General features: G+C 38.4%; 1 protein-coding gene across 2 annotated transcripts in view; it reads right to left on the bottom strand.

Annotated features, from left to right (window-relative positions):
• CNTN4 (contactin 4) overlaps positions 1 to 24,424 on the bottom strand; it is a 1,054,581-nt gene that overhangs the window by 211,464 nt on the left and 818,693 nt on the right. For both annotated transcript variants that reach the window (XM_055414349.2, XM_055414350.2), the window contains exon 8: positions 19,694 to 19,891. In XM_055414349.2, coding sequence (XP_055270324.1) covers positions 19,694 to 19,891 — 198 coding nt within the window. The remainder of the gene's footprint in view (positions 1 to 19,693; positions 19,892 to 24,424) is intronic.

Raw genomic sequence — 24,424 nt, 5'->3', positions numbered from 1 at the left:
AGAATCCAACAACACATTAAGAAGATCATACATCATGACCAAGTGGGCTTTATCCCAGGAATGCAAGGATTCTTCAATATCCGCAAATCAATCAACGTAATACACCACATTAACAAACTGAAAAATAAAAATCATATGATTATCTCAATAGATGCAGAGAAAGCCTTCGACAAAATTCAACATCCATTTTTGATAAAAACCCTCCAGAAAGTGGGAATTGAAGGGACATACCTCAACATAATAAAAGCTATATATGACAAACCCACAGCAAACATTATCCTCAATGGTGAAAAACTGAAAGCATTTCCCCTAAAGTCAGGAACAAGACAAGGGTGCCCACTCTCACCACTACTATTCAACATAGTTCTGGAAGTTTTGGCTACAGCAATCAGAGCAGAAAAAGACATAAAAGGAATACAAATTGGAAAAGAAGAAGTAAAACTTTCACTGTTCGCTGATGACATGATCCTCTACACAGAAAACCCTAGAGACTCTACCAGAAAACTACTAGAGCTAATCAATGATTACAGTAACGTTGCAGGATATAAAATCAACACACAGAAATCCCTTGCATTCCTATACATTAATAATGAGAAAATAGAAAGAGAAATTAAGGAAACTATTCCATTCACTGTTGCAACGAAAAGAATTAAATACTTAGGAATATATCTACCTAAGGAAACAAAAGACTTGTACATAGAAAACTATAAAACACTACTGAAAGCAATCAAAGAGGACACTAATAGATGGAGAAATATACCATGCTCATGGATTGGAAGAATAAATATTGTAAAAATGAGTATACTACCCACAATAATTTATACATTCAACGCAATCCCTATCAAGCTACCAACGATATTTTTCACAGAACTAGAACAAATAATCTCACAATTTGTATGGAAATACAAAAAACCTCAAATAGCCAAAGCAATCTTGAGGAAGAAAAATGGAACTGGGGGAATTAACCTGCCGGACTTCAGGCTCTACTACAAAGCCACAGTCATCAAGACAGTATGGTACTGGCATAAAGACAGAAATATAGATCAATGGAACAAAATAGAAAGCCCAGAGATAAACCCACGCTCCTATGGACACCTTATCTTCGACAAAGGAGGCAAGAATATAAAATGGAGAAAAGACAGTCTCTTTAACAAGTGGTGCTGGGAAAACTGGTCAGCCACTTGTAAAAGAATGAAACTAGAACACTTCCTAACACCATACACAAAAATAAACTCAAAATGGATTAAAGATCTAAATGTAAGACCAGAAACTATAAAACTCCTAGAGGAGAACGTAGGCAAAACACTCTCCGACATAAATCACAGCAGGATCCTCCAAGACCCACCTCCCAGAATATTGGAAATAAAAGCAAAAATAAACAAATGGGACCTAATTAAAATCAAAAGCTTCTGCACAGCAAAGGAAACTCTAAGCAAGGTGAGAAGACAGCCTTCAGAATGGGAGAAAATAATAGCAAATGAAGCAACTGATAAAGGATTAATCTCCAAATTATACAAGCAGCTCCTGCAGCTTAATTCCAGAAAACTAAGTGACCCAATCAAAAAATGGGCCAAAGAACTAAACAGACATTTCTCCAAAGAAGACATAAAGATGGCTAACAAACACATGAAAAAATGCTCAACATCCCTCATCATCAGAGAAATGCAAATCAAAACCACAATGAGATACCATTTCACACCAGTCAGAATGGCTGCTATCCAAAAGTCTACATGCAATAAGTGCTGGAGAGGGTGTGGAGAGAAGGGAACCCTCTTACACTGTTGGTGGGAATGCAAACTAGTACAGCCACTATGGAGAACAGTGTGGAGATTCCTCAGAAAACTGGAAATAGAACTGCCATATGATCCAGCGATCGCACTCCTGGGCATACATACCGAGGAAACCAGAATTGAAAGAGACACATGTACTCCAATGTTCATTGCAGCACTGTTTATAATAGCCAGGACATGGAAGCAACCTAGATGTCCATCTGCAGATGAATGGATAAGAAAACTTTGGTACATATACACAATGGAGTATTTCTCAGCCATCAAAAAGAATGCATTTGAATCAGTTTTAATGAGGTGGATGAAATTGGAGCCAATTATACAGAGTGAAGTAAGCCAGAAAGAAGAACATCAATACTGTATATTAACGCATATATATGGAATTTAGAAAAATGGTAACCTGAACCCTGTATAAGAGACTGCAAAAGAGACATAGGCATTTAGAACAGTCTTTGGGACTCTGTGGGAGAGGGTGAAGGTGGAATGATTGGGGAGAATGGAATTGTAGCATGTATATTATCATAAGTGACCAGTCCAGGTTCGACGCATACATTTTCCTCTGTTCATTTCTTTGCATTTGTGCTTTTTTAATAAAATTCTTTTTTAGAAATAATAAAAAAAAAATGAAATCATACAGCATACGGTCTTTTGCATTTGGCTTCTCGTACTTGGCATAATGTCATCAAAGTCCATCCATGGTGTGACTTGTATCAGTGATTCCTTCCTTTTTATGCCTGTATAGTATTCCACCGCACAGAAGATAAATATTTTAATCATCTGTTCAACAGCTGTATTACTTTCCTAAGACTGTCCTTAGAAAGAGACACAGACTGAGTGATTTCAAGCAAAATACATTTACTCTCTCACAATTCTGAAGATTAGAGGTCGACAGGGCTGTGCTGTCTTTGGGACCATGGAGCATATCCTTCCTTGCCTCGTCCTGGCTTGTGGCGGTGGTCATCAATATTCAGGGTGTTCCATGGCTTGCAGCTCTGTCAATCCAACCTCTGATTGTATGACGTTCTCTCTGTGGGTCTTCCCACTGTTTTCTTATAAAGACATCAGTCATATTGGATTAAAGATTTACCCAATTCCAATATGATCTCATCTAACTAATTTATTTCCTAATAAGGTTGTATTCTTAGGTACTCGACGTTAGGATTTCAACATATAATATCTTTTGGGGGCACATAATTCAACCCAAGTTACCAGTTGATGGTCATTTAGGTTGCTTCTGCTTTGGCTGGTGGGCTTCCGTCTATGGGGTCACACAGAGTCGGACACGACTGAAGTGACTTAGCAGCAGCAGCAGCTTTGGCCATGGCATGGTTTGGGAATGGCATGGTTTTCACTGCTGTTTAGTGAATACTATTACCATGAACGTTCACATGCAAGTGTTTCTATGGACACTTTTATATGTTTTCATTTTTCTTTTGTTCCCCATGACTTTTACACGGATGACTTTTGCTTCAAGTCTCAGCTCAAAAGACTCCCCCATTGAGAAGTGCCTCTGACTACATTATCTAAAATAGGTGCCTGCTGTCACTCTCTGTGAGTATCTTCTTTCCTTTATGTTTTTTTCCCTAAGAATATATACATATTTATTTAATATTAATTGATTGATGATTGCTTTGCAATACTTGTTTGATTTCTGCCATACATGCGAGAGAATTTTTTTCCTCCTTTTATTTATTTATTTATTTAATTGGAGGCTAATTACTTTACATTATTGTCTTGGTTTTGCCATACATTGACATGAATCTGCCCCGGGTGTACATGTGTTCCCCATCTTGAACCCACCTCCCACCTCCCTCCCCATCCCATCCCTCTGGTTCATCCCAGTGCACCAGCCCGAGCATCCTGTATCATGCATCGAACCTGGACTGGCGATTCGTTTCACATATGATAAATACATGTTTCAATGCCATTCTTCCAAATCATCCCACCCTCGCCCTCTCCCACAGAGTTCAAAAGACTGTTCTATACATCTGTGTCTCTTTTGCTGTCTCATATACAGGTTTATCATTGTCATCTTTCTAAATTCCATATAATTATCATGTGCATTTCTCATGTTTAGTTCTGTCTTCCATACAGATTGTAAACCCCATGATATCAAGTAATACATCTGTCTTTTTCATGCTAGCTTTTATCTTTGTCGCCACACTTAATAAGTGCTCAGTGAGAAAACCAACATAAAACATTTTACAAATAAACTTCTGGGCACTCTCAAATAGCACTGCTGTTTTCTATCATGTTTATAGCTATTTATATACTTGCCATTTCTTCTGTTGTACTTTCACTTCCTTGAGGAATGGAAGTACTTGTGATTTTTTCTGTTCCTCACAAATCTCAGCTCAGTACAAGGCATGTGGGGGGAAAAAAAAAACTGTAAAGGTAGGGATTTGTGAAAGGGAGTAAGATGGGGCAATGTGGCCCTTTATACTGGGACACATAATAGTCATTAAGCCAAACATTTAAGTCTTCTTGGGCATGGAAGTTGTCCTTAAGCATTACCATGGCTATTGGTCAAGTTCACTCACTCCAGACTACGTTTTTCTAAAATGTGAGAAAACACAATCTGTGCAGGTTGTTTATGTGGTCACATGGAGTGATTTCTGGGTGAATACACAGTGATCTCTATTTATGGCTACAGGAACTGAGTAACAGTGTTATCAGTAATGATGAAGATTGTACTTCATTTATGGCAGTAGTTGCAGGACACAAAGTTGTGATCAGAGGTGGAGTGGCATGGATTCACTGTTATTTAAAATTTTTAATTATATATAAAGACTGTCCTAGTATTTAAGTCATACCAGAATGAAAGAAGACATTCTCTTCAACTACATTATGAACATTTTTTGGAACACCTGTGCAGTGTTCCATTTAATTTGCTTATTACATCTGGCACATGTTACATTTTTATTTCACTGTTTCTTTCAGTTTAACTATTTTGGCCCTTTGCTACTCTCGATTGAAAAAGCTGTTGCCTTTTATATCTTTTAAGAAACACAAGGTCCCTTAAAACAGGAGTGCATTTTTTTCTAGTCATTCCTCTGACCACCTGCACATTTTTGAACTTAATTGGCCTACAGCTGCTCTGGTGATTCATAGAATAATTAGGCAAAAAGTGATGTCATTGATGGAACTGCTTCAGAATCCTTTTTCTATCTTCAAACTATCTGGAAAGGTGGGAAGATAGAAAGGTCTCAGTGCGTCTACATAGCCAAGTTAAAGCTGAGGTTAAAGTTCAGACAACGTTGTCAGGATCAACCAGGTCATACAATCTCAGCAATATTTCCTTTCTCCTGACTGAAAACATATATTGGATTGTCCAAAAAATTGTTCAGATTTTCCCCATAATATTTTATAGAAAAACCCAAAAATGCTTTGGCGAATCTAATACATTGGAGAAAATTCTTGCTTTCAATTCTAAATAGAGGCATCTATATCTACAATCTTAAACAAAAGGTGAAAAAAGTTTTAACTTATTAAGGTGCATTGTCAATGTTTTCTATTCACGGGAGTAAGAACTATGCCACCACCACAACAGTGAAAGCTATGTCCCTTGAAATGTGATACATGGAAGTCTTTAGGAGGTAAGGGCTTAGCTGCATTTACATTCCAATGAATTCAATAAACAGTCATTTAACACCAACCATACCCACGGTGGGGGGGGGGGCACAATCTGCATATCACAGACCTGATCATTATCTTCATGACATTTGTGGTTACCCTTTTCCAAAACCTTGCATAGTAATGTGGCAAATACAGGCAACAATTAATTGTTCATGGAATGTGTGTGCGTGTATATGCTAAGTCACTTCAGTTGTGTCTGAATCTTTGCGACCCAATGGATTGTATAGCCTGCCAGGCTCCACTGTCCAAGGAATTCTCTAGGCAAGACTACTGGAGTGGGTTGCCATATTCTCCTCTAGGGGATATTCCTGACCCAGGGATGGAACCCAGGAGACATCTCTTCTGTCTCCTGCATTGGCAGCTGGGTTCTTTACCACTAGCATCACCTGGCTCAGACAGTTTATGGAATCAGTTCAGTCACTTCAGTCGCTTAGTCATGCCCGACTCTTTGCAACCCCATGGACTGCAGCAAGCCAGGCTTTCCTGTCCATCACCAACTCCAGGAGCTTGCTCAAACTCATGTCCATCGAGTCAGTGATACCAATCAACCATCTCAACCTCTGTCGTCCCCTTCTCCTCCTGCCTTTCCCAGCATCAGAGTCTCTTCTAATAAGTCAGTTCTTCACATCAGGTGACCAAAGTATTGGAGCTTCAGCTTCAGCATCAAGTCCTTCCAAAGAATATTTAGGATTTCCTTTAGGATTGACTGGTTTGACCTCCTTCCATGGTTTATGGAATAACCATGTTTATTTTCTAAGGAAGGCATGCTACAAATTTCTAGGTGTTTTTTCCAAAACCAGTGTTCTCAAACTTTATATCATAGGGAGGACGTGAGTGTCTGAATTAGTAAGCTGACATGGGGCCTGAGAGCATTCATTTCTCACAAGTTCCCGGCTGATGCTGATGCTGCCTTCCAGGGAACCTCTGCAGGTAACCATGAGGGGTTAAGCTTTGGACCAAACGGTAACAGACATCATGAACTAGTCACTGGGGGATGACAAGTAAGTGCATCCCACCAGTGACAAAGCCAATCATGCGCCTGGATTCTGCAGACAACCCTTGTGGCAATGACTGTCCTCCTTTCAAAACTGGAAAAACTATTAATGCTGACACTGATGTCTGTGAGATCCAGAATGTGACAAAATAACCACCAAATTGCAGACTATAAAAGAGAAATCAGCCACACACCACGCTTGTTTAACTACAATTTGCAGAGCGCTGTCTTGGCAGAAGGAGGCCAGTTTGCAGAATTTTGTGCCATAAGATTTTGCCAACACCTGCCTTAGCTGGAATCTATGCTTGTAAATTAAACCACAGAAGGGACTTTTACCAGCTTCCAGAGTGGGACTTACAACTGAAGAAAAACTGCAAAAGACTGTCTTATGTAGAGCTCCCACACGGCTGTTCTTGAGGAATAAATCATATGATATAAAGCCCATTTTTCTAAAAATACTTCAAAATATCTGATTAGGCATACTAATTTCTTTGGCTGAGTTCAGAACTTTATTCTTTCAGGAAAGCCTTGTTTTGCCCTGGGTTGAAGGAGACACTGTAGGATCGAGGGGACTGTCCAAGGACTCTCTACCACTACTCATTCCCTGATCCCTGAATTCCCCTGAGTTAGAGCCAACAATTGTGCAAACAAGAACTTCCCCAGTGCTGGAAAAGAAGAATAAGACACCGGAGGGTTGTCTATCACTCGTTACATGTGGGGTTTTAATGTGACTTCAAAAACCTGTGAGAGGGACTTCCCTCATGGTCCAGTGGCTAAGACTCCATGCTCCCAATACAGGGGACCTACCTGGTCAGGAAACTAGATCCCACATGCTACAACTAAAGATTCTGCAAGCTGCAACTAAGACCAGACACAGCCATAAATAAATACATAAACAAACAAATACATATATATTTTTTTAAAAGAGAAACCTGTGGGAGGTGAAAACAACCCCACTGTTTGACCTAATTCAAACCTGCATCTTTCTTTACTTCTCAACAGTTACAGTGCAGAGATAATCAGAGCTGTTCCAGCAAGGGGGCTTCCCTGGTGGCTCAAATGGTAAAGAATCTGCCTGCAATGTGGGAGACCTGGGTTCAATCCCTGGGTTCCAGAAAGCTGGATCCTCTGAAAGTAGGGTAGCTATTTATCTGTGCTTGCCTGGGACAGTCCTGATTTGTAACAAGTTCTGAAGTAATCTGCTAAATTTCCAGTTTGGGCAATTAATTATAAATCCACCATCTTTTAGGTGAAAGAAAGCCAACTCTGGTCTTTTTGTGATGAAGTACCTTTACATTCTTACTACTAAAAGTTCTTTCTATTTGAACTAAACTCTCTCTCCCTCTAATTCGTATACTGTGGTACTAGTTCAAGTCTTTGGAGCCACAAAGAACAAGTCTTGATGGACAGTCTTCGAGTATTTAAAGATATTATCGTCTGATCAGAGATTAGCAAGGTTAATAATATTTTGTACAAGACACAGCAAGGATTTTATTTAGGTTTTGTGAGACACACAATCTCTGATTCAACTCTGCCATGTAGCTAGAAAGTATCCATAGACAATTTTTTTTTTAATTTTTTTATTGGAGGCTAATTATTTTACAATATTATATTGGTTGGTTTTGCCATACATTGACATGAATCCTCCCTGGGTGTACATGAGTTTCCCCTCCCGAACCCCCCTCCCACCTCCCTCCTCCCCTTATCCTCCCTCTGGGTCATCCCCGCATAGCAGCCCCGAGCATCCTGTAACATGCATCGACTCTGAACTGGCGATTCGTTTCACATATGATATGTAAAAAATAGGCATGGCTATGTTCCAGTAAGATTTTATTTACAAGAATGGTGGTGTGTTGTGTGTAGCACATGAACTAAGGGTTGGCTAGGCACTGGGCTTAGAAGAAATGGGGACGATAGCAAAGTTTGAGGGAGTTGACAGAATTAACCAATTACAGAACTAAAAAGATTTTACCAAGTTTGCCATGCTCGATCACTTACAAGTAAAATAGAGAATGTGATTAAAAATAAGATATCCTTAACCATAGTAACACAAATTACAGATAATCTAGGACTTAAGTAAAAATACCTAACATTTCTATGGAGAAAAATTTCAAACTTTATTTACAAAAGCAGGCCATGGGCAACATCTGCCTACAGGAGGAAGTTTGCCAACTCATGGTTTAAGCAAATATTGTATCCAATTCCCGGAATTCTTATCCTCCATGTTAGATGAAAGCTTCAGCTGATTTCCAAGACCAAGCCAGGCTTCCTTACATGCAGCTCTTGATTATATGCATAATTTCATGGTACCTTCACTGGTCCTGGACAGCTCTGATCAGAACTGAAGCTTAAATAATCCTGCTTTAATTCTCCACCCACCCTAAACTGGCTCCATTCCTGCCTCAGTCTGTAATTAGGCTCCTAAGCCAGGCCACCATCTAAGAGGACATAGAAAGACTTTTGTATCCCTAGTGACAAGTATACAACTGGCACTCAATGCACATTTCTTGGTTAAGTTCGGTTCGGTTCATTTGTAAAGTCGTGTCCAGGTCTTTGCAATCCCATGGACTGTAGCATGCAAGGCTTCCCTGTCCATCACCAATTCCCAGAGTTTATTTAAACACGTGCCCATCGAGTCAGTGCTGCCAGCCAACCATCTCATCCTCTGTCGACCCTTTCTGCTCCTGCCTTCAATCTTTCCAAGCATTGGGGTCTTTTCCAATGAGTCAGTTCTTCACATCAGGTGGCCAGAGTTTTGGAGTTTCAGCTTCAGCACCAGTCCTTCCAATGAATATTCAGGTCTGATTTCCTTTAGGATGGACTGGTTGGGTCTCCCTGCAGTCCAAGGGACTCTCAAGAGTCTTCTCCAACACCACAGTTCAAAAGCATCAATTCTTTGGCGCTCAGCTTTCTTTATAGTCCAACTCTCACACCGATACATGACTACTGGAAAAACCATAACTTTGACAAGATGGACCTTTGTGAGCAAAGTAGTGTCTCTGTTTTTTAATATGCTGTCTAAGTTGGTCATAGCATTTTTTCCAAGGAGCAAGCATCTTTTAATTTCATGGCTGCAGTGATTTTGGAGCCCGAAAAAATAAAGTCTCTCACTGCTTCCATTGTTTCCCCATCTATTTGCCATGAAGTGATGGGACCAGACGCTATGATTTTACTTTTCTGAATGTTTAGGTTTAATCTAACTTTTTAACTCTCCTCTTTCACTTTCATCAAGAGGCTCTTTAGTTCTTCTTTGCTTTCTGCCATAAAGGGGTGGTGGCATCTCCATATCTGAGGTTATTGATATTTCTCCCAGCAATCTTAATTCCAGCTTGTGCTTCATCCAGCCTGCCATTTCACATGATGTACTCTGCATATAAGTTAAATAAGCAGGGTGACAATATACAGCCTTGATGTACTTCATTCCCAATTTGGAACTAGTCTGTTGTTCCATGTCCAGTTCTAAATGTTGCTTCTTGACCTGCATACAGATTTCTCAGGAGGCAGGTCAGGTAGTCTGTTATTCCAATCACTTTAAGAATTTTCCACAGTTTCCTGTGATTCACACAGTCAAAGGCTTTGGTGTAGTCAATAAAGCAGAAGTAGATGTTTTTCTGGAACTCTCTTGCTTTTTCGATGATCCAACAGATGTTGGCAATTTGATCTCTGGTTCCTCTGTCTTTTCTAAAACTAGCTTGTGGAAGTTCATGGTTCATGTACTGTTGAAGCCTGGCTTGGAGAATTTTGAGCATTACTTTGCTAGCGTGTGAGATGAGTGCAATTGTGTGGTAGTTTGAGCATTCTTTGGCATTGCCTTTCTTTGGGATTGGAATAAAAACTGACCTTTTCCAGTCCTGTGGCCTCTGCTGAGTTTTCCAAATTTGCTGGCATATTGAGTGCAGCACTTTCATAGCATCATTTTTAGGGCTTTAAGTAGCTCAACTGGAATTTTATCACCTCCATTAGCTTTGTTTGTAGTGATGCTTCTCAAGGCCCACTTGACTTTGCATTCCAGGATGTCTGGCTCTAAGTGAGTGATCACACCATCATGGTTATCTGGGTCATGAAGATCTTTTTTCTACAGTTCTTCTGTGCATTCTTGTCACTCTTCTTAATATCTTCTGCTTCTGTTAGGTCCATACCATTTATGTCCTTTATTATGCCCATCTTTGCATCAAACGTTCCCTTGATATTTCTAATTTTCTTGACTAGATCTCTAGTCTTTCCCATTCTATTGTTTTCCTCTATTTCTTTGCACTGATCACTAAGGAAGGCTTTCTTATCTCTCCTTGTTATTCTTTGGATCTCTGCATTCAAATTGGCGTATCTTTCCTTTTCTCCTTTGCCTTTAGCTTATCTTCTCTTCTCAGCTTCTTGTAAGGCCTCCTCTGACAATCGTTTGGCCTTTTTGCATTTCTTTTTCTTGGAGATGGTCTAGATCACTGCCTCCTGTACAATGTCACAGACCTCCATCCATAGTTCTTCAGGCACTCTATCAGATCTAATGTCTTGAATCTGTTTGTCACTTCCACTGTATAATCATAAGGGATTTGATTTAGGTAATACCTGAAATGGTTTTCCCCCACTTTCTTCAATGTAAGTCTGAATTTTGCAATAAGGAGTTCATGATCCAAGCCACAGTCAGCTCCTGGTCTTGTTTTTGCTGATTGCTTAGAGCTTCTCAATCTTTGGCTGCAAAGAATATAATCAATCTGATTTTGGTATTGACCATTTGATGAGTCTTCTCTTGTGTTGTTGGAAGAGGGTATTTGTTATGACCAGTGCGTTCTCATGGAAAAACTCTGTTAGCCCTTGCGCTGCTTCATTTTGTACTCCAAGGTGAAACTTACCTGTTATTCCAGGTATCTCTTGATTTTCTAATTTTGCATTCCAGTCCCCTATAATGAAAAGGGCATCTTTTTTGGGTGCTAGTTCTAGAATGTCTTGTAGGTCTTCATAGAACCATTCGACTTCAGCTTCTTCAGCATAACTGGTTGGGGCACAGACTTGGATTACTGTAATATTGAATGGTTTGCCTTGGAAATGAACAGAGATCATTCTGTCGCTTTTGAGATTGCACCCAAGTACTGCATTTCAGATTCTTTTGTTGACTATGAGGGCTACTCCATTTCGTGTAAGGGATCTTGCCCTCAGTCGTAGATATAATGGTCATCTGAGTTAAATTCACTCATTGCAGTCCATTGTAGTTCACTGATTCCTAGAATGTCAATGTTTCTTGGTCAAAGGCATCATTAAATGAATGCCCAGGTCATCTCTGTTCTAGGTTGGACATCTCTCCTGCCCTCTTCCATTTGAAATCGCTATCTATAAATGTGTTTCCTGGAACTCAGTTCAATAATTCCAATAAGAATGAAACTTTAGCCCTTTCATTAATTTGTAGTTGTCTAAGACTACAGACTCCCAGGGGCTCTGATCACATCTTTTTATTTTATAGTGTCAAACACACAATGGGCACTTAACAGATGCTTTCAAACTGACTAGTGAAGTGACCGTCCACAAGCTTTGGCCCCATGGACCTGTAATGATTTTGACTACGCCTGAGGTCTAGAGCTGACTCCAAGTTCCTAAGTTTGTCAAGGCTTCAAAATATTCCGACCATTAAGACAGTATTAAATCAGATTAGCAGTGGCAGTTTAGCAAAATATCTCACATCGTTTAGTCATTTAGATGTTTCTCTCACAAAACATGTTTTACACCCAAAGATCCTCAACGTGGTATTGTCAGAGAATTAAATACAAGATATGATTGCGGTGACAAAACCACAGAAAAGATGTAATTAGAAATGAGAGTTAAATAAAGAAATGTGTTTGAGGATAAATTTTAGATCTTAGGTAATATAAAATTCTTGTGCAAGTCAAGGCCACATCTCTGCTTGCTCCCAGGCAGAAGTTTTGTCCTTCTCAGTCTAAAGTTTAAGTCATCAAAAAGTGTTGTAGATCAAGTTTACAATAAAAAAATGATCGTCTTAATGACTATTTTTTTTAATCTGACAGCTAGGCTAATTAAATGGCCTACAATTGAAGCAGATCTATTCAAGAAGACAACATCATGTCTGTTAATGTTCACTTGAGGATCTAATCCAATCTGGGGCAATATTAGGAAAGTTTACTAGGAACAGATGGTAGTATCATAATGAAGAATACATTACACTACACAGATAACCCAGAATACTCTGGAATATTCTAGTTTTCTCTTTCACACTTTTCAGTCATTGATCTTAAATTTGGCAATTTGAAGCAAATGTTGTCTTCTGAGCCACTAGGAGATCTAATGGTCATTGAGGTGAAGGTTCACAACGTGGTCCGTGATGCTCTAGTTTTGCACTAGGATTCACTGTTAGTGCTAGGAAGAAATCTAATCCAATGAACAGCATCTGTGTGTTGAGCTGTGTTTGATATCATGTGGCCTATGCAAATGCTGAGACTGGAATAAAGTAAGGTAGAAAGTTGTGACTGGAATCTCAGAAGACAATGCAGAAGAACCCTTAGACATAACTTATTACAAATCACTCATTTTTACAGCTAAGAATATTGAGGACAAACGAAGTGACAGGTTTTGTTAGTGGCACATCTGGGACCGCACCCCAGAATCCTATGACTTTTTTCCTTCTTGATTTTTAGTGCTACACTTCTTTTCCTGCATCCCAAGTGACACCACAACAAACAAGACAAAGCTAGTTGGCATCAATCACGGACACTCTTAATCCTATGTTCAGCACATCTATTTCTGTCCTACCTCACGCTACTCTGAAACTCTAGGCTGCTGGGGTTATCAGCTGGTCTCCTGTCCAGTAGATTAAAATATGATGTACACTGAAAACAATAAATGCTTCAGTGCTGAAGCATTCGAAACTTTCCTTTGAAGGCAAAGTTTTCTTGGCTAAATAAAATAAAGCTTGGGGAAATGGGTCAGGGCTTGGAAAAATGTGGTCAGCTATTTTGGTTATATTGAAAACACAAATTTTTAATAATTTAAATTTAAGGTGAAGTACAATAACATTCAAAAAGTGGTTTAATTTTAACTCCAAAGGATGATATATTTTGTGAATATAAACATACATCCTACATGTATAAGTTTATCAATGTATATAAATATGGGAAAGGAGAAGGCAAAGAAAGAGACACGGAGAGTGAACTTGAAATTCTAAGATGGAAAAATCCAGTGTTTTCTATTCCCTACCAGCTCTTCTACTGAGAGTTCTAATTAGGGATAATATTCAAAAACATTCAACAACCAGTGTGCAAAGCAAGGATCCATCAGATACACACTGGGTGTAAACTGTTCAACATTTGCCTTGGTTCTAATAAGCAAAATAAGGAACTGCCAAACCAATCCCTAGCCGGTCTCAAGGGAAACAGAGAAAAAAGGCAAGGGCTATACAGTAATTTTTCATGCTCAGTTACGTACCTGTGCATGTAAAGTACATAAACAACCTTGCAGACATGACCTCATTTCCCCAAGACTGTTCTAATCTCTGCTAGCTTTCTTCCCCCCATCTTTAGTCATTTTAGAGCAAGTTAGGGGTAGCGATTAAAGACAGAAAAAAATAGCTATTATGATTATCATATAAATCTATGATTTCTTTCATAGTTATGCTGCTATGGTTTGGGTAGCCCATTACCTTTTTTTATGGAAATAAGAGGTACAATTCTTTGAAATCTGTGTAGGAAGCACATGATAGAGCAAACTCATGGTCATTAATAATGAGCAATTAGGCTAATATTGATCCATGGACTAGTTTAGTATCTCTGGTAAAAATAATTATGATTTATTTTTCTCAATGAAATATTTTTCTTTCACAGTACCCAAGCAACAGGTGCACTCTCCCATATGATAAATTATATTATTGTTTCAAGAAAATTTTAAAATACCTAGATAAATAAATAAAAAATCTGAAATAAAATTCTCTCACATTTGTCTAGCTCTCAGTTTTATAATACTTTCTGGAGATGAATACTACGCATAACATACAGTTATTTAGAATTCCAAAAATAAAAATTTCAAAAATCATAACATAAATAGGTGAATCTAGAGACCCACAAGCTTTTCTGAACCTCAGTTAAATAGTATGGTGACTGGGGGCCAAGAATTTGATCCAATTGCTGTTTTGACTTATTTCTCTCATCCTCAGTTTTCTTCTTTCTGGAAGAATAAGGAATAAATTGGGGGGTCTCTAAGTGCCTCTTAGGTCCAATAAACTGTAGTTGTCCCTTTTCAGTTCAGTTCAGTTCAGTTCAGTTGCTCAGTCGTGTCCGACTCTTTGCGACCCCATGAATCACAGCACACCAGGCCTCGTTGTCCATCACCAACTCCCGAGTTCACTCAAACTCATGTCCATTGAGTCGGCAATGCCATCCAGCCATCTCATTCTCTGTTGTCCCCGTCTCCTCCTACCCCCAATCCCTCCCAGCATCAGAGTCTTTTCCAGTGAGTCAACTCGTCGCATGAGGTGGCCAAAGGATTGGAGTTTCAGCTTCAGCATCAGTCCTTCCAATGAACACCCAGGATTGATCTCCTCTAGAATGGACTGGTTGGATCTCCTTGCAGTACAAGGGACTCTCAAGAGTCTTCTCCAGCACCATAGTTCAAAAGCATCAATTCTTCAGCGATCAGCATTCTTCACAGTCCAACTCTCACATCCATACATGACCACGGGAAAAACCATAGCCTTGACTAGACAGACCTTGGTTGGCAAAGTAATGTCTCTGCTTTTTAATATGCTATCTAGGTTGATCATAACTTTCCTTCCAAGGAGTAAGCGTCTTTTAATTTCATGGCTGCAATCAGCATCTGCAGTGATTTTGGAGCCCAAAAAAATAAAGTCTGACACCGTTTCCACTGTTTCCCCATCTATTTCCCATGAAGTGATGGGACCAGATGCCATGATCTTTGTTTTCTGAATGTTGAGCTTCAAACCAACCTTTTCACTCTCCTCTTTTACTTTCATCAAGAGGCTTTTTAGTTCCTCTTCACTTTCTGCCATAAGGGTGGTGTCATCTGCATATCTGAGGTTATTGATATTTCTCCCAGCAATCTTGATTCCAGCTTGTGCATCTTCCAGCCCAGCGTTCCTCATGATGTACTCTGCATATAAGTTAAATAAGCAGGGTGACAATATACAACCTTGACGTACTCCTTTTCCTATTTGGAACCAGTCTGTAGTTCCATGTCCAGTTCTAACTGTTGTTTCCTGACCTGCATACAGGTTTCTCAAGAGGCAGGTCAGGTGGTCTGGTATTCCCATCTCTTTCAGAATTACCAAACATCAAAAAAAAAAAAAAAACAACTTTTGAAAAGTTTCTAATCATTGCAGAAAAATGAGAAAACACAGAGAAGCAGAAAGAAAAAAATTAAGAACTGAACATTTTACTACTAAAAATTAACTGCTTTAAAGTTTATGACTGTTAGCATTATGGAGAGTTGGATTTCCGTTTTCTCTATCATTATCCACAAACATGTTTAAAACAAGGATAATGCGATCCACTTACTCTGCATAATCTGTTTTTTAAAAGTATAATTTGTGGAGCATATCTTAGGGAAGTTCTTGACACTGTACTGCTGTTTTGTCACTGTTCAAAACACTTTACACATAATTTCACACACAGAGTAAGCTCTGAGGCAGGTACTGATACCCTCATTTGACTGATGACAACACAGCACAGTGAGGTTGTTCAGCTGATGTTCCAGGTCACACCCCTGATAAATGGTGGGGCTGGATTCCACTCAGGGAGCCCGGCTTACCTCCACACTACCCTGCTCTACATTTCAGTCCTTGGTCTGAGATGTAGGAAGGCGTGAGGCATGGGAAGAGTGGAGGAAAAAGGAGCAGCAAGTACAAAACCCTTGCAGAACCTCAGTGTATTATTGGTCAGGACCTAAAGAGCGTTAGTGGGATCAACATGGGACACATCGCCCTCGATTACCAACTGGCATGTGGGTCAACAGGAGTCGTCCACTGTTCACTTTTTTCTGACTCACTGTAACCTTTGGGACTGAAAACAATCCCAGTCTAGATTGCTTAGCTGAAACTCCAGGAAAAAAAATAATAACCTGAATGTTGAGGATATCTAGTTCTTTAAGCTACATTTGTCTACATCTGCACTTCGTCAGGGAAATGGTCAGCCATGTCAATTAGTGCAGTGCAGGCAACAAGCTCCCTTGCCGTGCTTATTCATAGTTCAGAGACAGAAGGAGGATATGAAATTCTGAGTGAGCTTCAGTTACCAAGATGCTTGTGCAAACTCCATACTCACCTTGTGCTTACCAGTCTAATATACAGTCACTAACTACCAGATTGCGCAGAATGATAATTTCATTGATTTTACTCTCACAGCATACATTTTCACAAGAATGTCATCTTTATTTTGCAATCTTTTCTTGATTTATATTTTCCCTTTTCTATTACCTCCACAAAAGAGGTAATGAAATAATCTATTTTGAGCCTAGTAATGCAGTTTGAGTATCCATTTTATGTAGTGCTGCCTAAATGGGAAAGAGATGGTATGAATTTTCACCAACAACTCTCACGGAAATTAGGAATGAATAGGCATTAATTGCTGAAGAATGAGATCCTTAGCTTGTTAATTCTGTGATAAAATATTCTCATAAAAAACATTTGTCATCTCTGTGAAGATACACTAGGCAAGTCGAGATAAATCCAAACGATAAGCAGAAGGCAGTGTTTGGCCAGGCTGAGGACTTCCTGTGTTCCTGAAGGTCTGTTCCTTCTTTCTGAAGCAGCTACTCTGGCTGTGTCTTAGTGTATCAGAGTCAATATTCGATTATATTGTCTCCTTGACAGACCAACTGAACTGAACAGACTGAACAGACATTTTGGCATAAACGTATTATGGACAAAGGCCAGAGGGGCTGTATTTTTAAATAGTTTTGTACAAAATGTCCCTGAAACACATATGTTGAAACAGAATTTTTATCCTTGGGTCCAGAGAGACAGCACTGATAGCTTCTGTAAGCATAGATCCCTTGCCTATGTTTCTTGTTAAACTGATGATATTTTTCAGTTTTATTTAATATAACTCAGTTTAATGCAACATATCCATTTAAGGCTGGGCCTTTATACCAAACCAGAGGAAAGCCGTGGTGTGAGTTTGATCACATGGCATTGGGTGGGCGGGGGAAGGCAGGCTGACAAGTAAATATGAATAGACCAGATGCATATTATGATAGAGAGATGATATATTATGATAGAGAGACTAAGGAGCACCAAATAAACAATTCTTTCTTTTGCCAGGGGAGAAGTCATGCTTCATAATAAAGACTAAAGTAATTCTGAATTGCTTCCTTGTAAACCCATTCAGTAAAACCATTTTAGTAAATGGCATTTCCATCTACCCAGCTGCCATGCTAGAAACCCACGTGTCATCCTTGATTTTCTCTTCCACCACCCGCCACATCCCAGGTGTTAGCAAGTCCTGGCAGCTCTACCTGCAAATGATGTCCTGTATCCACAACCTTCTCTTCTCGCCACAGCCACCTGCTAATTCAGGCTGCCATTGGTGACTGACTGAATTACCCAACAGTCTTTAAGTGGACTTCCAGTTTTGACTCTTGCTTTTTTAAAAGTCCACTTGCCACACAGTAGCTAAGCAGTCTTTTTTTAAAAAAACATACATAACTCTGTTACATAAAATCCTCTATTGGTTTCTCACTGCACTTGAAATAAAATCCAGTCTCCAACATCAACGCAAACCACCCTCTACGCTGGTCATTATGCTCCATGAGGCTCATATTCTCTTTGCTCTCTGAACATGCCAGTAATTTAATTTCTAGGCCTCAGGGCCTTGGCACGTGATGTTAACTCAGTCTGGAATGCTCCTCCCTCTGACTTTCACAGGACCAACTTCTTATCATTCGGGCATCAGTTCATGTCACCCCCTCAGAAAGGTTTTGCACGAGAACCCTATCTAAATTAATCATTCCTCCCCCACAGAGTCTCTGTGTCAGCATACTCCTTTATTTATTACTATCTAAAATAACTGCGACGAGTTGACTCACTGGAAAAGACTCTGATGCTGGTAGGGATTGCGGGCAGGAGAAGAAGGGGACGACAGAGAATGAGATGGATGGATGGCATCACCAACTTGATGGACATGAGTCTGAGTGAATTCCGGGAGTTGGTGATGGACAGGGAGGCCTGGCGTGCTGTGATTCATGGGGTCGCAAAGAGTCGGACACGACTGAATGACTGAACTGAACTGAAAATAACTTGGCATTTTGTTTACGTTTATTTGTTTGTTTTTACCTAAATCCTTTGCAGAATTTAAATGCCTTGAGGAGGGGTTTTTGGTTTTTGTTCACTGGCTCCCAGAGTAGTGCTGTCACATAGCACGTGCTAAATAAATGTATGTTAAACTCATGAAAAATTAATTAAATGACTGAAATCCATATTATTTGTCCCCAAATTCCACAATTTTGTCTATGCTTTAAGGATGCTCATACTTTCTCTGCAGAGTTGATTTGAGAAGGCACCTGATACAGCACAGTTGGGTGGAACCGGTGAGACAGAGATGATATCCTGGAGAAAGCAATATATTTGAAGAAGCTGGAAGGATCAGTGTAAGTTAGTCAAGGGACCAAGAGAATGAAGCGTATTTCAAGAAGAGGGAACAGAATACATAAAAAGACTCACAATGGGGAAACGGCATGATGTTATCAAAGTCTGGCATACAAATTGGTAAGACTGTCTTCTAAAAGCACATGATGAATCACCATACACTGTCATGTCATCCATCTGAGTAAGTAAGGTGAAATTCATCTATTTTCTTGAAATATTCTCACAAAAATGTGGGAACATAAAACCATCTCTAGTAAGACTTGACATTTCTGCATTTCACTGTGGTTGGAACTATGTCTTCAATACCACACACCCAGAAATTATTTGGATAACTTAAAACTTCCTTCTTGACACTGAAAACTAAATTACACAGAGCTGACTGATGAGCTAATTGATCAGCCTTCTACTTCATTTTGTCTGTGTACATAATTTAAGTGTGCAGAAACAGACTCACATTGCATTGAGGCTGAAATTAGAAATTATATTTCTAGTAAGTCTTGCAAAATGGATTCATGGGTTTATTTCTTACACAAATGTAGAAAATATAGGTATTGAATGCAAAAGCATTCAACTTTTCTTAAATGTAATCGAGATAGTCAAGCTTTGTGCGCCAATAACATAACTTCCCAAACTCAACCTGTGAGCACAAAAAATGGAATTCTTAAAATCCCTTAGAAAACTCACCATCGTTTCTCAATATCAGTGGTGTGGGTGGTCCCAGGACTTTTTGGTTTGTCACTGTATTTGTAACCACACAAGTATAATTTCCAACATCTGATTTTTCTACTTTGGCAATATATAGATTCCCAGTCTCTTGAGAAACAAAGCGGCGATTATCTTGATAGGAGGGGTATTCATTGAAAATCCAGGCATAGCTGAGCTCTGAAAGCAAAAGGAATCATCATTATAGACATGTCTTTTATAAGAACTTCACTGTATTCATGAAAGAACTTGTCAAGTTTAAAATTCATACTGTTGCCCAATGATCCTTTTTCAGCCTGCTAAATATCAACAGGAAGTAATAACAGTCCCCTAAAGCATTTTACCAGTCTTCCTCCCATCAGTCAGTAAGATTTTATTTCTATAGAACTAGAAGGTACACTGTTCACTGATGGAGAAGTCCAATCTCTTTAAATCAGGGAATAAGCATTATAGTCCACTAAGCATGGCTAAGCACCATATAATACTTACAGAGCTAAAGCTCAAACTACAGACACACAGAGCCCACAATCTTGATATACCCTGGAAACTACTTATATCACTCCTTCATCTTACATGCAATAATCATAATAGTATATCATGGTGCAACATACTTACACAGCACTTTATGGTTTCCAGTATAGTTTACAGTTTTCCATTAACTGAGAAATTCTGACACAGAGGATCAGACTGTCTAATCCAAACTCAGCCAAGGCTAGAGACAGAATAATTCCTGATTCTCAATCCAGTCTTTTCCCAGTGCCTCCTACTATTGATGCATAGTCTTACTCCCTTTTTCACTTGTGATGTTGAACTCTTTTCCCATTATTTTAGTGAGATGGTGATTTAATACTGTAGCAAATACTCATTAAATATAATACAATGATTAGTTGGCTGGTCCCATAAATGCAAATCTGAATTTTTAACACATTATTGACTAGAAATGTATTATAGCCATTGGCATTAGTCTGAAACAATCCCCTGATCAATAATGTGTTAAAAAAATTAGCTGAAAAAATTATTACATCCGTATAAAGTAGCCATCAAAGAGCAACCTTTTCACAAATACTTATCCATCCCAGAATGCCAATGGGAGGAATGTAATAGGCAGTCATACTTGAAAATGTTCCTTTGAAAATTCTCATTTTTCTGGAGAATTAGGTGAATGTTTTGTGAATGAGCACATTAACCCATGCTTTCAATTTCAGAAAAGAAACCTAAGTGACAGCGAGTTTAAATGATTTGCTGCAGTGAACTATTGTGCTCTGAGGAAATCAAACTTCTTTAGCTCCAGGCATTTCATGTTTCCTCTCTTTAAAGTGTGATCTTCAGATTTGTTCAAAGCTGGAGAAGTGATATAGCAGCCATGGGCACTGATTAGCCAACATGCCCTGTTTATTTTCTCAAGTTATTTCAGGCAGGAGGGGGAGCAACTAGATGCAAAGGGAGCTGTGGTTTCCGAACTAGCTGACTGAGTTCTTGTGTGCAGCTCTTCAGTATGATCCTGGGCTAAATTCTAAATGCATGGATTGTCCTTGGAAAATGGCAGAAAGGTCACTTCAGCTTTGTACACAGAATGCTAATTATTGGAAAAGGCACTTTGTTGTTTAATACTTCAGTGAGTCCTCAGTTGTAATTGACCTTAATAACTGAATGTGTGACAGGGAACATAATATTCCATCTTAATGATCCACTGTTTACATACAAAGGAGGGGGTCATGTAGACTGCTTTCCTTTATTGCTGGATTATAACATTTCTGCATGCATTATTTTAGAGAGATACAATTATGTTTATATGAGAATAGCTAATCATTTTATTTACGCATATGCATGTAATTATAAGTAACCCCATGCTGATATCAAGAGGATACTCACTGTAAATAAGCAAGCTCTTCCCAGCAAGCTAGTTACTTTCTCAAGAAACTACAATTTGGGGGAAGGAAAGGCCCCTCTAATTGGTTGTGAAGAAATACAATGTAATGTAGCAATTTTGCCACAAAAACAGGAGATTCAACAAATAGAACAGTGCAATGTACTCCTCTCTCAATTTGGCATGTCAGTTTCAGGCAGAGCAAGTAATCACCAAACCTCTCAAAAATATTCTCACGTGAACAGTGAAGAGAACATTGCCTATCCCGTAATTAATTATAAGAGAATTTTAGGACTAAATTAACATATCCAAAGTCACAAGACATAAGTTAGAAAGTAATTTACCAGCAAAATATTAATCAACCCATATCTCTCCAAGGAGAGTTATAATCAAATATATAAACTATACATATATATATTTTTTTCTGAAGACATTTTTTAAAACTACTGCTACTGGCGAGTGACACAAAATTTTCTGAATTTTGTAGAAGAGGCTTAGTTCGGTAACTAGGAAGTTGCAGGAACCATGGATACCAGGATATAAGACGTCCATTTTGTTATTTTCCTAATTGGAATTAAGAAAAAAAAAAGACCAGAAGACTAAAATTCAAAACTGTATTCCATAAAGAAAGCCATTTAAACACTCTTAGTTTCAACTTAATTCAGCAAATGGGGATAATCATAAATGTGATACAGGCACGTAGTGTGGTTCAAGTTATGTGAAAGTTCTCTGAGTCATAAGCACATCTGAATCACTGAAAGTTAATCATTTTTAAAGTAATATCATTTTTAAAGTAAAAATATCAAATAACAATTATCATTTTATTTTATTATAAGAATTTTGGTTTCACTGCTTTTGTGAGTTACTACTTTAGCAGGAAATGCAAGCAACCATAAACATATTCTGCGGGAATAGAATAGACTAGAATAGAAGTTCTCTACCGCCTACCTATCTCAAATTTTAAAAGTTTATGTGACCAGAAAACTTTGAGAAGAATGGGATTAAATAAAGTTTAATAGATTTAAAAATTTCTCCTTTCAGGACCTGCGAGAGACTTTTAATATGCCAATGTGCCTCAAATTTATTAGAGACTACTTCAGTCACGCACACTTACTTGATGTAGAAGTGCCTCCCAACTCCTTCATCCACACACTCTTTTTCTAAAACGTCTATTATACATCACAAAATAGAGGTTGGAAAATGCGGAACTAATGCAATTTCAACTTAAGAAACAGTAAGTATAATATAAAAATTATTAGCTCTATTCTGTTCTCAGGAAACCCATTAAGTAACATTAAACAACAGAAAACAACAAAATGTTGAATTAAAGTTGTAATAAGTTTCCCAAATTGTAATAGTAATATAATACTGTAACCATTTTCAGTGCTGTAGATTAAGGAACAAACCATAGTTCCAAACACAAGTATCAAATGGATTGTGCTAAGGATCCTAACTAACATCAGTTCAACATACAACATTTGTAAAATACTGTTGAGTCCTAAAGTGTGAAGGTCAACCAAAGAATCTCGGCTGGTTCACTGTTGAGATCATGTTGAGCTAAATGCTGAAACCCTTGAAGGGGGAAAATCCTAAACATGATATTAATTAATTTTTATTTATCTATTTTTCTTCACAGCAAATAGCACTACCTGGAATACTGTACTTTTATTTGTCCATAAAAATTAGGAAGGGGCATGAATAATAAAATGTAATGATAATGCAGACATCAAAGTAGGAAAAAATGTGTAGTAAGGATAAAAATCACCCAACAGATAACCTCTCTCTTCATTTTAAAGATATGAAAGAAGAACAAAGCTGGAGGTATCACACTCAAAAATTTCAACTACACTACAAAGCTGCAGTAATTATAACACTTTGGCATTAGCATAGAAACAGGCACATATATCAATGAAACAGAATAAAGAACCCAGATATAAACCTATACAAATATGATCAGTTAACTTACTTCAAAGGTGCCGAGAACATACCACAGGGAAAGGACAATAATTGAGCAAGTAGTGCTGGGAAAATAGCCACATGTGAATGAATGAAACTGGATGGCTACCTTGTACTATACACAAACGTTAACTTAAAGTAGATGAAAGATTTGCATTAATATCTGAAACCATAAACTCCCATAAGAAAAAAAAAAATGGGCAGTAAGGTCCTTGACATGGGTCTTGGAGATGATTTTTTGAATCTGACACCAAAAACTAAAATAAGCAGGTGGGACTATATCAAACTAAAAAACAAATAAACAAAAAAATTGCACAGTGAATGACACCATCAATAAAATGAAAAGGCAACCTATTAAACAGAAGAGAATATTTGCAAATCATACATAAGATAGAGTGCTAATATTCAAAATATGAAGAACTCCTACCAGCATAAAAAAAATGCTGATTAAAAAATGTGGGCAGAAGATCTGAATGGACATTTTTCCAAAGAAGACATATATCAATACAGCTAATTATCAGGGGGATGCAAATCAAAACCACAGTGAGATATTATTATCTCACACCTGTCAGACTGGTTATTATCAAAAAGACAGCAAATAACAAGCAACGGTGAGGACACAGAGAAAAGAGAAACCTTGTGCACTGTTGATGGGAATGTAAACCAGTACAGCCACTAAGGGAAACAGTATGGAAATGTTTCAAAAGATTAAAATGGAGCTTCCATATCAGCCAGCAATTCCACTGCAGGGTATTTACCTGAAAAAACCTAAAACACTAACCTAAAGAAATATCTGCATCCTCATGTTCACTGCAGGATCATTTAAAATAGCCACGATATAGAAACAACCTAAGCGTCCATTAGTGGATGAAAGGATAAACAAATTATAT

This window comes from Moschus berezovskii, chromosome 24 (genome assembly GCF_049115385.1).
Source record: "Moschus berezovskii isolate FMDL1 chromosome 24, NW_MosBer_1.0, whole genome shotgun sequence".
Classification (NCBI taxonomy): Eukaryota; Metazoa; Chordata; class Mammalia; order Artiodactyla; family Moschidae; genus Moschus; species Moschus berezovskii.
Note: the sequence above shows the minus strand (reverse complement) of the source record. Positions and strands in the feature narration are given on the sequence as shown.